This window comes from Peromyscus leucopus, chromosome 1 (assembly GCF_004664715.2).
Source record: "Peromyscus leucopus breed LL Stock chromosome 1, UCI_PerLeu_2.1, whole genome shotgun sequence".
Lineage (NCBI taxonomy): Eukaryota > Metazoa > Chordata > Mammalia > Rodentia > Cricetidae > Peromyscus > Peromyscus leucopus.
In genome coordinates, this window is record NC_051063.1 from 4,735,522 (window position 1) to 4,750,599 (window position 15,078).

Sequence of the window (15,078 nt, forward strand, 5' to 3'; positions counted from 1 at the left end):
CTAGGCCCAGAGGCCAGAGAATCCCAGTGCCTAATCTGAAAACACAGATGATGAGGTCCCTTTCTTAGGATGACTATGGATGGTGACACAGTAGGAGGGGAGTGTGCCTGACACCAGTGCTAACACTCATTCTCTAGAACACCAGACTGCCCAGGATCCTAACCCTCACCTGAGTCTTCACATCCTATCCTTGTGAGATGGTTACCGTTCTGAAAGAAAACAAATCTTATTTTGTGTGTGTAGGCATGCCCGTGCCACAGCACACGTGGAGGCCAAAAGACAACTTTACCTCCTGCCACCTAATGGGATCTGGTGATCAAATTCAAGTTGTTAGGCCTTCAGGCTACTACCCACTGAGCCATCTTGAGGGCCTGAGATGGGTATCATTGAATTTTACAGATCTCAACTGGCTAAATGTGGGCATGAGTTCCCATAGCTGACTTAAAGCAGAACCAGCCTTTACACAGATATGACCTGCCAGTGCCTTGAATCACCTCTCTACAGTGAGGGTGTCATGCCTGGCGTGAGCTGTGTGTGCTGTCTCAGCACACATCCGGCTTTCCACTGGTCAAGGTACAGGCAATGACTGCTCTAGAGCAGTGGGTCGGGATCCCTTTGGCAAACCTCTAACTCCAAAAATATTTACATTATGATTCAGAACAGCAGGATTGCAGTTATGAAGTAGCAATGAAAATAATTTTATGGTTGGGGTCACCACAACATGAGGAACTACATGAAAGGGTCACAGCATTGAGAAGGTTGAGAACTGGGGCTGGAAAGATGGCTCAGAGGTTAAGAGCACCAACTGCTCTTCCAGAGGTCCTGAGTTCAATTCCCAGCACCCACATGGTGGCTCACAACCATCTGTAATGAGAGCTGGCACCCTCTCCTGTATACATAATAAATAAATCTTTTTTTAAAAAAAAGTTGAGAACCACTGCCCTAGAGAGACCTTGGGGCTGGTATGACTGCGGCTTCTGAACTATCCCAGAGCCTCAAAACACAGCAAGTACGTTTCTTCTGGGGACCCAACGCCCATGTAATTTCTGAAGAATCGATAGCTGATCTGGTGCAGAGAAGAGCCTTCGTGCCGATCTCACGTGCACTGGTATGGTGTGTGCTAGACCGGGAAGGGAAGTCCCCACCCACGGAACCAGCCCAGCTGAGAACTCGTCTGGAGCACAGGCGATAAAGTGCCTGCCAAGAGAAGGGTCATGGTCACGGTAACCAGGGCTGAAGTCCCAAAGATGAGGCAGCAGCTTGTGGCTTCCATGGGTTTTATTAGCTTTCTTTCATACACTGGGTATAGGAGGCCTTCCAGAGGAAGAGGCCTTCCAGAGGAAGAGGCCTTCCAGAGGAAGAGGCCTTCCAGAGGAAGAGGCCTGAAGTCTTGAAACCAAATGGGTACACCCAGTTAGAGGCTGTGTTGTACTCAGGAAAAGCCTTATCACTGACATTCAGAGCTGGCTGGGGTGGGATGAACATGACCTGAGGGACTCCTCTTCCCTGAGGAGGGAAAGGGCGGTCGGTGCTTGCTGGCAGAGCACAGGATCACCCAGCCAGACACTTGTTTATGTTCATGGAACAGTTCTGGAGGTGCGGTGGAGGATGTCCTGCCCCATGCAGAGGATGGATGCTAGGGTGAGCGAGGGGGAAGGCAAGAGGAAGTAAGAACAGGGGGAGGAGCTGAGAAGAGGCAGTCATGCTTTCTGTGTCTGTAAGACCTCCAGGATGGCACGGAAGACGGCGGCCACTGCCACCGCTCCAGGGTCCGGCTGATCTAGTCGTGCAGAGCTGATGTAACTAGCTCTTCCAGCACCGGCTTCCATGTTCTTGGTGGCCTCGGCTGCAGCTTCAGCACTCTGAGGAAGTGTGGGAGTAGGCTTAAGTACATGACACCAGGCCTTTCCTTTCCCACTGGGTCCTGAAAATCGGACCCTTGTCCTGTTCTGTCAGCAATCTCTGTACATCCATCCCTCAGTGGAAAGGTCACCTCTTCTCTACTTCTAGCAAAGGCTCCCTATTTGCTGAGCCTCAGCCCAGGTACTAGGCTAGGCTCAATGTATCTCCCTAGCCATAAAACACTTTGAATTAGGAGTTCATTCCTAATTTACACAGGTGGACATGAAGGTGGGAAAAAGCCATGAACTTGCCTAAAGCCATCTAGAAGTTGAAGCTTGGTGCTTCCTTGATTGTCTAGTCCAGCCTCACTCACCTTGACTGCTTTAGTCAGGACTGGGAGGAGACTTGTTCCTGGGCTCTTCCAGGCTTGGAACTCCTGTCCTGCTGCCCACAGAGAATCCAGCTGGACAAGGTCAGAGAGAGGTGGGTTGAGAAGAAGTCTGGTCACTGAGGATAGCTATAGGGTGTGTGGGCTCAAAAGGGGCAAGGGAAGCTACACCCTGAGTACACACCATTGTCCGGTCTCCTGGTGCGGCCTTTCCATACCTGAAAGAATGAGCAAGGTGTGAGGACAGGGCCTGGCTGGGAGCAGGTAGTATCTACCAACCACCTCTCCAGCACACCCCTGGTGTTAAGACACGGGGCCCTTGCTCACCTCTGCATGGCCTCCAGGCCAGCATCCATGGCAGCAGACCAGGCTGAAAGGTCAGTCTTGGCTTTGAGAGGCTGGGCAGCTGCAGTCAGGAACAGGCCATAGAGCTGAGGAGGACCAGAATGCTGAGTACATGGAGCTGGCCAGCACCCAGCCAAACCTGCATCCTTCCCCATCAGTCTGTCCGTCTAGGGCCGGCTTCTACTCACCGCCCCAGATGAGCCTCCCATCTTCTCCAGCAGCAGAACAGACACTTTGGAGAGTACCTGGGCAGGGTTGGCTAGAGCTGGGTCCTCCTTTAGCCAGCCCTGGATGGCTGCAAGTAGAGACAGGTGACCCTTCAGAGATGCTATCCACTTCCTTTTTCTCTCCCTGGCCTCTGCTAGTGTTTTCCTGATTGGTCTTATTTACTGAGAGATGTGCTTTCTGCCTTTCTTTTTTCTCTTCTCTTTCCCATTATCCTAGGTTAGCCTGGAAATCCTCATGAGCCACCATTGCCTGACTGTGCATTTTTGTAACCATGGAGACAGGAGTGGTGCTTGGCTTGAGGTAGATGCTGAATCCATCTATTGATTGATTGACCGAATGACTGACCAACTCACCAACCTACCTATCTCTGTCTGTCTATCTATCTATCTATCTATCTATCTATCCATTATCTATCTATCTATCTATCTATCTATCTATCTATCTATCTATCTATCTACCTATCTGTTGGTTTTTTGAGACTGGCTTTCTCTGTGTAGCCCTGGCTGTCCTGGAACTCACTCTGTATATCAGGCTGGCCTGGAACTCACAGAGATCCCCCTGCCTCTGCCTATCAAGTGCTGGGATTAAAGGCCTGCACCACCACTGCCCAGCTGAATACATCTTTCTTGAATGGCTGAACTACAGGGCTTTCTGGTGATGTGGGCATCTGAGAGTGCTAAGGGCAGCAGAACAGACTTTCTTCCTGTGATTGCTCTCCCATTTGTAGTGTGGGAAACTCCTTTCTTTTGGGAAAACATGCTGAGTGTGTGCCAAATGGCCTCACCTGATGAACAAAGGCAGCAACTCCATGAAAGCCCCTAAACGTTCTGGAAACAGTTTCATGGAATCTCAAATCTAAGAACTAGTATGCTACAGGCCCTGAGCACCCCACAGAGGCCAACCTTTGGCAGCACGGCTATGAGTAACGCCACAATCCCCGTCACCAGCAGCCCTGTCCAAAGCATTCAGGTGCTCCTCCAGTCCGAGCAGGGTGGTGCATATCCGCTCCAGCACGAGCTTCATCTGCTTGGATGCTGCACCTAGAAAGGGAGGACAGCATGCAGAGGCCTTGCTGGACCTTCTCACAGCCAAACTTGACCAGGGTGGGAGATACAGGTGCCCAGGTCCCTGGACTACCATGTACCACCATGTACCCTTTGGTGCTCAAGCCAAAGTCCTGACCATCAAGGACTCTTGCCCCTCTCCATCAGTAGGGCCCAGTACCTTCTCCTGCAGTAGTGTGAGGGGCCTCTGGAGGCTCTGTGGGAGCTGCTCGGATCCGCTTCCGCCCAGTCACAGGGACCTTGGCCACATGAGGCCAGGCTGCTGCAGTAGTTTCAGCATCTAGAGGCAGCCACACAACTTTTTCAGACAAGATCAAGTAGGGTCTGGACTCCCCACCTGACCCTGAAGACTGGTTCCCTAAGCTGTCTACAAGAAGGCGGTCCACAATAAGAATACACTGAGTGTCTACTGCATACCGAGTGGGGGGCATTCTCTGGGGAGAGGGTAAGGCAGATGTGAGGAAGACATTAATATCAGCTTTCCATAGCTGAGTGAGAGCTGAAGGCCAGAAAGCTAGAAAGAGCCTCTTCACAGGTCTGGAGCCACACTGTCACCATCAGCCCTAGTGCTATGAGCCTGGGGATGGATGATGGTTCCTTCTAGCAATGCCTTTAGGCTCCAGGTCTCTCTTACCTATCAGCTTCAGCAGGGGTTCATCCACAAGCAGCAGGGTAAGGGAAACACCAGGCATCTCTAGTGCTGACATGAAGGTACCCACCATGGCACGGGCAATCTTCACCCCACGGCCCTCTGCAATGCCAAGCACAGAAGCCTGTGAGTGGGAAAGAGAACTACCACAGAGCATCTTAAAAAGAAACCAAACAGCAAAACAAGGACCTTGCAGGTTGAGGCCTGTGATGAGTAGGGAAATGACCCAATTTCCTCAGAGCATCCCTCAGCGACAGCCCATTACCACATGTATCCCCTCCTGAGGGACTGATGAGTAACAGTTGTCATTTACTGAGTCTTAGCAGGGACCAGGTGTCTTACATATAATCTCATTCACTTCTCATAACCACCTTACAAGGCAGGCACTGCTATTATCACTCCCAGACTCAGGACCCCAGAAGTTTAGTGGTAACAGTAACAATTTAACTCAAGCTTGTAACTGCTCAGCTGATGTTCTGGGCCATGACAGGACACTGCCTCGGCTGCTTTTCTTATGCCTAGGTACAAACTAGGTTCAAAGGGTTAAGGGAGCCAGGCATGGAGACAGAGGCAGGAGGGTGTGAGTTCAAGGCCAGTCTGGTCTACATAGTGAGTTCAGGCCAGCCAGGACTATATAGTGAGACATTGTTTCAAAAAACAAAACAAAACAAAACAAAAAAACTCCAAAGAGCTAAGGGTCCTCTTGTAGTGTGGGCTCACCCAGCAAGCGTACAGCAGCATCAGCTATGATGCCGAGTTCCAGGAAAGACAGGCCACCCAGATTGTTGACTATCAGCATCACTGAAGAGCCTGTGGATAGATTATGACACCTTCAGTGAGACTTTTGGTGTCTCTATGCAGAGGAGCAGGAAGGTCTTGGAGACTGGGGACTACAGGCTATTCACCTGACTGTACAGGCACATGGGATACATTGGAGGTGTTTGTCATGTGGTCAAGCATGAGAGTGACAATCTTATCAGCAGGTGCCATCTGTTAGAAGAAGCAGGAGTGAGCTGTTTCTAGGACGCCTCAGGGTTGGGGTGGGCTGAGCAAGGAGTCTATTTACCTTTACCCGATGAACACCAGCTTCCCCATGGATTCCTGTGGAGAGATGTGGTCATTACTGGCTGGCTCACAGCCTGCTGATTCTCTTACCATGCTTTTAGCAATGACACAAATGAACACAAAGTGTTCAGCACAAGGCTAGACACAATGAATGTGGATAGTGGGTAGAACAGGAAAGAATAATGAAAAACAGGGCAGCATGTGGTGTGGCAGTAGAGCTAGCTGGGAAGTCACAGAGGCCATAGGACACTAATGCCTATTGTGTTAGAAACACACGGGGAGAGGTGGAACATGTCAGTCACAGACAAGATAGCCTTTGGACCAAAAGGGCTATACATTGGGGCTTGAGCAGGAGTACAGGGGATGATGTGGGTAAAAGCGGAAGGTAGGAGAAACATGGCGTTCTGTGTGTCCAGAGCGTGGGCACAGATGGCAGAGTGGATAGAAGTCAGGCAGGTTGGTATAGGCTGTGCCTCAAGTGCCCACCTATGAATCCAAAGACCACTTGGGGGACATCAAGTAAGCAGGGAGGCCCAGGTAGACAACTCCAGGACCTTAGAGGTGGGCAAAGCTCCAGGCCAAGAACAGGAATGGCAGGGGCATGGTGGCCACAGGCTTACCCAGGCCGACTTCTATTTCATCAGCTGCGAGCTCAAAGGTGGGTTTGGAGCCAGGGACGCTACAGGAGGACAAGCTCACCCCCAGGGTACCTAGGAACAAGGGAGCAGGAAAGAGATGCTGGTTCTGCTGTTGGCAGAGGGCCGGGATGGCAGCAATGCTGTGGAAGCCCTGGCTATGGCATCCTCTTCTCGGAGCAGGCTGCCCAACTCTTCATCTCAGTGATGAAGAAGAGAGTCCAAACTCTGGTACCCACAGCTTCCAGGCTCCAGGGCCTCCCTCAGGGGACTTTCCCCCAGCCCCCAGGGAAACATGGAAAGGCTTTTGGTGTAACTGGTAGGAGCCTGCTCTGAATCCCCAGGCCTGCCACATCCTCCCATCCTTGGGGCTGGCACTCACCCATGGCCTTGGCGACCTCGTTCACCCGCTTTGCAATCTCCTCCAGCCCCACACCTTCCTCAGCCAGAGCACCTGCCACCTGTTGCCACCCAGAGAGAAAGAGAGAGAGGATGGTGGGTGGAGGAGTCACTGGGTCACTGGGAGAAGAGGAAAGGCTGGGAAGAACTTTCTTGTCGGGAGGGAGGATCTCAGCATTTCTACACTAAATGTGGTCCATCAAATTTAGGGCAGAAGAATGTCCTCTCCTTATTTACAACATACCTGCTGGGAGTCTTCAAGAGTTTCTGTTTGGGGATGGGGGTGTGGATCCATGGCAGAAAGCTGGCCTGGCACGCATAAAGCCCATTCCCAGCAACACACACACACACACACACACACACACACACACATCTCTCTCTCTCTCTCTCCCTCTCCCTCTCCTCTCTCTCTCTCTCTCTCTCTCTCCTCCCTCTCCTCTCCCTCTCCCTCTCCTTCTCCCTCCCTCCTTCCTCCTTCTCCCTCCTCCCTCCCCACTCCAGTCTCGTGGAGCTGGAACGGACTTTAAAAAGAGAGAAATGAACCTAGAGAAGGGTGATTTGTTCAATGTCACACAGCCTGTTGCTGTGTTCTGATTCTTAGATCTCTTTCTTCCATAGCACACTTTAGCTCGATTCATCCACCCTCCTACTCAGTTTTCACCAAGAATCTACTGAGCTGGAAAGAAAAAAGGGAGACTGAATCACAGTTTTTCTTTCAAGGAACTCAGAGTCTGAAGAAGACAAGCAGAGACACACACTGAAAATGACTGCACGATGGCACATGCATCAGGAGGCTGAGAGCCCCGAGGAAGGTGGCTCAGGATGCTGAGGAGATGAGGGCGAGAACCACACGGAGCACCTTCGGTCTCCAGGAGTGAGCCAGGCCACAGAGGGTTGACCAGAGAAAGGATTCTGCAGGGACAGCTATAGCATACATAAAGCCACAAAGGTGAGCTCCAGCCCAACAGATACAGGGAGGGACCTGATGTTTATGGAGCATAAGGGGAAAGAAGGGCTGCTGGGCAAGGAAGCCATGAGGTGGGGCAGGAGTGTGGTGGTGGAGTGGCTGGGGAGGCAGCTCAGTGGTTAGAGCACTTGGGGCTCTTGCAGAGGATCCAGGTTTGGTTCCCAGCACCCACATGGCATCACAATTGTCTGAAACTCCAGTTCCAGGGGATCCAACACCCTCTTCGGGCCTTCCCCGGAGCTGGAGTTATGACACTACCATATGAGTGAAGGGAACTCATCAGCCAGTGCTCTTAACTGCGGAGCCATCTCTCTGGCCCTCAAATAAATAAAGAGTGTGGTGGGCACCCCCAACCAAGGGGCTTGAGCTGACTATGGGAACCTAAGATGCTTTCAGTGAGATGAAAATTGGGCATATACACATTTTTGTTGTTGTTGTTTTGACACAGGGTCTCACTTTGTTGTCTAAGCTAGCCTCAGTTTCAGCCTTCTGAGTGCTGATGAATATGCATTTTAAAAAGACACCCCTGGCCAGGCAGTGGTGGCGCACGCCTTTAATCCCAGCACTCGGGAGGCAGAGCCAGGAGGATCTCTGTGAATTCGAGGCCAGCCTGGTCTACAGAGTGAGATCCAAGAAAGGTGCAAAGCTACACAGAGAAACCCTGTCTCAAAAAACAAACATACAAACAAAAAAAAAAAAAAAAAAAAACAAAACAAAAAAAAAAACCGACACCTGGAGATAATGTGGGCAACAGACTGGCAAGGCAGGAGTGCAGGAAGCAAACAGGAAGCCCAGTGAGAAGGTGAGTACAGTTGTAAGACTAAGAGCCATGGCACACAGTGAAGGTAGTTAGGGCAGGCTATGAGGAGGACCTATGCAGCACTGGGAGACGTGCTAGGGAGGGGCAACTGACTAGGTGTGTGGAGGGAGGAAAGGGAACTGGGCCTGCATTCTGGGCTTAATGGCTGAAGCAATGGTGGGGACTTGGTAGAGCAGGGTAAAGAAATGGCTGGTGCCTCAGTGTCCCAGGTCGGGGAGGCTAACCTTGTGAATAAGCACTGTGCCACACAGGCCACGCCGGCCTGCCTTCTTCAGGACAGTGAAGGCACTGTCATCTCCAATTACCACCATCTCCACAGGGATGCCCTCGGCCTTGGCCTGCTCCATAGCAACTCCAAAGTTGAGTCGATCTCCAGTGTAGTTCTTCACGATGAGGAGGGTGCCCGCTGCAGGAGCAGTAGTGTGGTATTGTTAGCCTTGCCCTCACCCACCCCCAAAGTGCCCACCCACAGCGTATTCTCCCATATGCAAGCCTGACCTGTGCCTGCCTGGGCCACAGCTCTAATGGCTGCCAGGATGCTGCCCACAGCTGGAGAAGCGAACACGGATCCTGCAATGACCCCTGTCAGCATCCCCTTCCCGATATAACCTGGAGATGGAGAGAAGGAAGGATGCTGGGTTGAGTCTATATACCTGTTATCCCTGGGGCTTCCCACATCCTGAGCTCCATGTTTGGGCAACCCTACTGTGTACTTGTGCTATGGCTAACCCTCCATAGGAGTCATCTTGGAGGGACTTCTCCTGACTTCTAACCCTGATTCAGAACTCGGTCCCCTCCTACCAATTTTTTGGTCTTCCTCCTGTTCTTTGTACATAAAGCTTTGGAAAAAGGATTAACTGAGTGTTTTGCAAGTGTGTATGTATGTGCACTATGGCACCATGTGTGTGCCTGGTGCCCACGGAGGTCAGTGGATCCCCTGAGACTGGTTACAGATGGTTGTGAGGGGCTATGTGGGTGCTGGGAACTGAACCAGGTCTTCTACTGCAAGAGCAACAAGTACCTTCTAATGTTTGTTCACTGTACATTCTAATGTTTGTTATATCCCCCAAGGCTCTCTGAAGTTCTCTTACATCTATCTTCCTGGAGTGGGGCATGAAAGTTCCCCTGGGCAGGATCTTGCCTGATTCACAGTGTGCTCTGTACAGGCCAGGTGTACAGCAGGCTCGCTAACATGTGCAGAATGAATAAATGGAATACTGAGATGGACAGGAAAGATACAAATGACACAAGGTCTGACCCTGCTGTAGGGCTCCTAACGAGGGCTCACATCCCTGGCATCAAATAAACCAGCTAGGATGCTTCAAGTGTGGAGAAGGCATGGCGGGGATGCAGGAGACGGGTCCTGCTTTGGGCTGGCAGAGTCAGGAAACTGTCATGGAGGTGCCGGGTCAATGGGACTGGAAAAAAGGGCAAGGAAGACTTTTATAATCACCAACTCTTGAGGCTGGGAGAGCCTCAGAGATTATCTGGCTCAACCCTACATTTCTAGAGCTGTAAGAATTCATATACTGTGTGAATTCACAGGCTGTGACTGACCTTGGGGCAGCTGGGTGTGGGAGGATGGAGACTGGGTCCATTACTAACTCTGGCTCTCAGCATTATCTGTCTGGTACCTCATACTAGCACTGAGGATCTCCCAAGATCCCTCCTCTGCTCTGGCCAATACCCCTCACAATCGACACAAGATGCTCACCGACATGGGCAGGCTCATGGCCTGAGCCTCCACCTGAAAGAAGTGCCACCCGGCCTTTGAGGCTGTCCAGGTCAGAACGCAGGGCCACACGGTACCCTTGGAGGAGCTGCAGGTTAGGGTTACAGGCCACTACCCCAGCAAGGGCCTCATTAGCACACTCTTCCACTGAGTTCACCAGCTTCTTGGAGGTCTAGGGAGGAGGAGGAAGAGGAGGTTCAGAGTGTGGTCAGCAGGGACCCCCATCCTGTCCAGCAACACTACTTTGCCAAATTTCTCCAGGAATCTCATGGAAGGGGAAAGAAATTACAGAAGCCGCTTAGGAATTTGGAGGTCACAGTGTGCCTTGAATTGTTTCATTGCCAGGTGGGTATATATGCCTGTGACTTCTCAATTTTCAACTCTTTATTCAGTGCTTAACTCATAAGCCTTTTGCACCATGGTTTCTGTCTGTCCTGAAAAACAGTTTTGATGTAAAGCTGGGGGAGTTGGTGTCCTCACTAGGAAAAAAAAAAAAAAAAAAAAAAAACAACAATGAAACTGGGGCCCTGTCTGTTTCTGTCAGAGGAGTCTTAGGCTGAGATTCCTGTGATGGGGGAAGGGCCTGGGCAGGCCCCACACCCATCTGATGAGACAACTGGGCTTCATGTGCTCCAGCTGGACTTCTCATGTAGGGTGGCAGTGCCTAGGGCTGGGCCCTGCATATTCACAGAGTAGAATGGGAACATGAATATCATTTTTACATGCTATGTGAGAGAGGCACACACATGCATGGTAGCACAGAAGAAAGGGACCTCAATCCCCTGAAGGGACCCAGGATGTCTTTATGAAGAATAAGTAGGAGATATGTAGGCACTGGGAAGAGGGGGGCTATTATGGGCAGAAGGAAGCATAAGCCAAGACATGGAGGTATGTGATAGTACAATGGCTCCACGGAGCATCAGAGTGACCCAAGTACCATGGGGCCGCAGGAAGAGGTAGGCAGGGAGGGATCATAAACCACAGGAGCAATCTTGTTAAGAGGAGTTGTTAGGGTCAAAGCCTCAGCTCTGCTACCCCTAACAAACTAGACTCAGCTGCATATCCTCGATGTGCCAACTAAAGAAACAACAGTAAGGAGCAGAGAACGGAGACTGATTCATGTGTGCTCACTGGGAAGAGGAGCAAATAACGAGGTCCAGTGACTCCCCTCTCCAAGTCAGGGTACTGACAGGAGGTTTAGATTTAAATAGAGAGCAAGGGGTAGGAATACTCTAGCAGTTCTAGCTGGTAGCGCAGGCCTGTAATCCCAGCACTTGAAAGGTAGAGGCTGGAGGGTTGGGAGTTCAAGGTTAGCATTAGCTACAAACCAAGTTTGAGACACATAAAAACTGAAACAAGACTGACTGATGGCGGTGGCGCACACCTTTAATCCCAGAACTCAGGAGGCAGAGGCAGGTGGATCTCGAGGCCAGCCTGATCTACAGAGCAAGTTCCAGGATAGCCAGGGCTAACAGAAACCCTGTCTTGAAAAACTAACAAAACAAACAACCCCCCCCCCCCAAAAAAAAAACAACAAGAACAACAGCAGCAGCAGCAAAACAACCCTTAAACAAAAAGTCTGATCATTCCTAGTCAAGGGGTGGTTCTGCCCATCACTGACCCATGTCTCTCTGCTCTAGGTTTTCTTGCAAGGTGGTCTGAAACATTGGGAGAACTGTGTGCAATCTCTTCCTGGCAGTTTCTCCTGACTAGCACCAGGGCTTCTGTTTTTACCTTCTCCCAGAGGAGTTTCCTGGGACAAGTCCAGTTTCTTGGGAGGGGGCATTGTTTTAACAGTCTGTTAGCAAATAGTTGAAGGGGGTGCAAATGTCTCTCTTTAGAAAGTCTGCCTTCCTGCAGGGCAGTTACACTGTGATAAACTAGGACATACTCAGGAGGGAGGTTGGGGGTTCAGCTGAGTCTTTACAGGGGTGCAGCCAGAAGGGAGCTACAGGGCTAGAGTAGCGGAGAGCACAGGCTCCATAGTCACCAGGACTCGGGGAAGAAACGTCGGTGCTGGGCTCCACTCTTCCTCTGAACAGCAGTTTACTAAAGTAGAGCTTTGTATCAGTGTCGTGGAAAAGCTCACTAAAAAGGACCTACAGTCCCTTTTGTGAACAAGCTTTGAAAAGCTGGAGCTAGCTAAACAAACAGTTGTGACAGGCCGGGAATGCAGCACCCGGCCTTTGTCCTCAGGAGACTCAAAGTGGACCCTGAGGAGGCTGCCGGCGCCACCTAGTGGTCCCAGCAAAGTGCACTTCCTGCCTCCTTTCTGAACCTGTCTCCCTGCCAGGCTTTCCTCCATTTAACAAGGGCCAAGGCCTTAACACTTGCTGAAGGATGGGGGGGGGGGGGGGGGGGGGGATAGTCCAGGCTAATAGGCAGCAAGCAGAATAAGATAGGCTCCATTTCTTAAGCATTAAGAGCCAGGCTATTTCAGTACTTATGAACCTGTTTTAATTTAATTTTCCAAAAACCCTTTGGAGGGAAGGTTAAGACGACTGTGCTCCAAGTCACACAGCCAGCAAGTGCCCTAGAGCTGCCTGGGTCACCTCAGCCACAGGCTGCTCTCCTAAGGTGCTGCAGCAGACACAGGGTGCCAGAGGGCTCGTCCCGAGAAAGGCACAGCGTGGGGACAGAGGGATCACTGCACACAGTGAAGCTGTGTATTGGCATCAACTCCAAGCCTAGCCTCCAGCCCCACCACCCTTCAAGAGACTCCCAATCATCCCTGCACTGGAGCCTTTCCTGTTTCTCAGTAACCCCAGGGGAAGGAAAAGCAAGAGAAGGGAGGTACTATGTGAGGCCACTGGGATTCTGGCCTAGAATCCACACCACACAGCAACGTGGTAGCAGGTCTTAATCTGCCATATTGCAGGTGGGGGTGGGGGAGAGGAGAGGCTCAGAGCGGTCAAGCCTTCCGCATAGTAGTAACACAGGGGTTGGGGGTTCGGCTCAAATCTGAACCCAGATCTGTTCAAGATCAGTTTTGAAGCAAAGCCCTGGATCCTTGTGAGCCTCCCATGAACCACTTCTCCGCTCTGGGAGCAGCCCACACATGCCTGGGCTGAGGAACAGGCACCAGATCATTCTTCCTGGTTCCCTCCTTGACTAGTGAAGTGACTTATTACACAGTAAGTAACTTGTTGTTCTGCTCTAAATGCATGACTGAGATCCTAGCCATAGGGGTTTCAGAGTGCCTCAGGTCAGCCTCACTCCAGGCCTGGCCCAGTGGCCTGCAGGAAAGGGAACAGGGATCAACCCTGGAGATACAAACCTCTGGACCTCAGGAGGCAGCAGCATCTCAGCTGGGGAACAGGGAAATTCAGGGGGCTCAGAGAGGTGATCCCCAGGGTCCTCCCTCTACTCTGCCCCCCACAGGACTCACCATGGTAGAGAAGTTCTGGAACAAGTTGAGCTCACACTTCTGCTCTGAGCTGCTGCAGAGTGGCCACTCCTGAGTGCTACCTGGGCTGAAGTAGAGGCAGCGGCAGCACCTGCAGGGGTAGCGAGGACTTGAGCTGCGGAACGCACTGGCAGCCAACTGGCGCAATCACGCCTCCAGCGCCTTAGGAACTAGGGAGCTGCCTCAGACTTTGATCCAAGTCCAAACTCTAGGACGTGGGCTTGGGATGGAGAGCAGCGTGGGCCTGACCAAGGTTCACACCCACACTTGGCCTGAAGACAGATCAATTCATGTGCGGCACAGGGTTGCCTCTCTGCCTGGGAGCAGTACCCACCTCCTCCTCAAGGAGCAGAGTTACCCACAGAGCAACTTCGTATCTTACATGGGTATCACTAGTGGGTGAAAATGTACAAAGATCTCCACCTTGCTGGCTGACCACACCAGGATCAAGCCAGCCCTGTGACCTTATTTTACTTCTGGAATACGGACTGAAAGCTCTAGCGAGTTGTCCAAGATTGTACTGGTAAGAGACAGGACTTGAGCCCATGTCTAATTACAAAGCCGAATTAATGTTCCTACTGATCATCCAGTTCTCCAAAGTCAGGCAGAGTCCCGGCTGAGGACATCTGAGGTATAAACCACTCTTCAGTTAGACCTGGTTTAGCAGTGCTGTTGATCTAGACCTAGCTCCACCCATCTCTGCCTCAACTCACTAGGGAGACTTTCAGTTAAACTGATCCCCTTAGGCCTCAGCCTCACGTGAGCTCCTCTCTGGCATTTTGCAGATGCTTCTGGCCTCAGAATCTGCTGCTCCTTGAGGGGGTGGGGGTGTGGAGGCTGTTTGATGAAGCCGGAGGCCTAGATCTGCAGCTTGGACTGCACTGGCCACCTGGGTCATTAAGGCTCTTGCTGTGAAATTTCCAGCGCTGTTTGTGCTTGCGTTCAGAATCTGTATCGCAGTAGGGACACTGAATTGTGCTGGCAAGTGATTTAGGTAGGCAGCCCTTTCATTTCTTTAGAAATTAAAGAGGTGAGCATCCAGGCCCCCAGGTGAGGCGGGGGGAAGTCGTCCTAACGTCAGCTGAGGGCACTCGAAGGCCCTGGAGGGGCTGGAAGTTAAGCAAAGGAAAGCCCGGTTCTAAGTGTGGGATGTGCAACAAGATCTTTGTCACCTCTTCCCAGTCCTCCGCAGCCCTTCCGGTTCCAAAAGGGGAAAAACAGCCCTGAGGACGCCTGGAGCTAGGGAGGAGGGAAGGAGGCAGAACTCTGAGGAAGGAAAGAAGCGCGCATTGGGGAAGGGGAGCCAGCAGGCGGGCTCTAAGGGCCCGGGGAGGGGGGCGTCGAAGAATCGTCCCGGACCACTAGCTGGAGGCCTTTCCCGTCTGCGTACCCTAACCGTCGCTCTCATCCGGGTACTGCGGCCTCTGGCGGTAAGAAGGGGGCGGGGCCCCGGGGGGCGGGGCCTCGCTTGGTTGGCCGCCTCCGGCTCCGCAAGTCCTCCAAGAGGCCAGGTGAGGCCGTCCCGTGATCCTCTGCGC

The 15,078-nt window shown here is 51.8% G+C and overlaps 1 protein-coding gene across 3 annotated transcripts; it reads right to left on the minus strand.

The window, feature by feature from the left end:
* Positions 1–1,260: 1,260 nt before the first annotated feature.
* Tkfc (triokinase and FMN cyclase) lies at positions 1,261–15,009 on the minus strand. 3 transcript variants are annotated; one of them, XM_028884245.2, is made up of 18 exons: positions 14,931–15,009; positions 13,523–13,631; positions 10,117–10,306; positions 8,901–9,011; positions 8,627–8,808; positions 6,599–6,677; positions 6,202–6,291; positions 5,583–5,617; positions 5,422–5,506; positions 5,237–5,326; positions 4,502–4,618; positions 4,028–4,147; positions 3,706–3,843; positions 2,764–2,870; positions 2,558–2,661; positions 2,415–2,448; positions 2,216–2,305; positions 1,261–1,862 (listed from the first exon to the last, which is right to left on the minus strand). In XM_028884245.2, the coding sequence occupies exons 2-18, from the start codon at positions 13,523–13,525 to the stop codon at positions 1,701–1,703; spliced, it is 1,737 nt and encodes a 578-aa protein (XP_028740078.1). In that variant the 5' UTR covers positions 13,526–13,631; positions 14,931–15,009; the 3' UTR covers positions 1,261–1,700. The 3 variants fall into 3 exon arrangements, with proteins under 3 accessions (XP_028740078.1, XP_028740077.1, XP_028740079.1); XM_028884244.2 differs by lacking the exon at positions 14,931–15,009 and adding an exon at positions 14,713–14,924; XM_028884246.2 differs by lacking the exon at positions 14,931–15,009 and adding an exon at positions 14,254–14,272.
* Positions 15,010–15,078: the final 69 nt, after the last annotated feature.

Coding starts and splice junctions, on each gene's coding strand:
- Tkfc (XM_028884245.2), bottom strand. Junction 2,449..2,557: donor GGCCTGGAGGCCATGCAGAG/GTGAGCAAGGGC, acceptor TCATTCTTTCAG/GTATGGAAAGGCCGCACCAG. Junction 1,863..2,215: donor TCCTGACTAAAGCAGTCAAG/GTGAGTGAGGCT, acceptor ACACTTCCTCAG/AGTGCTGAAGCTGCAGCCGA.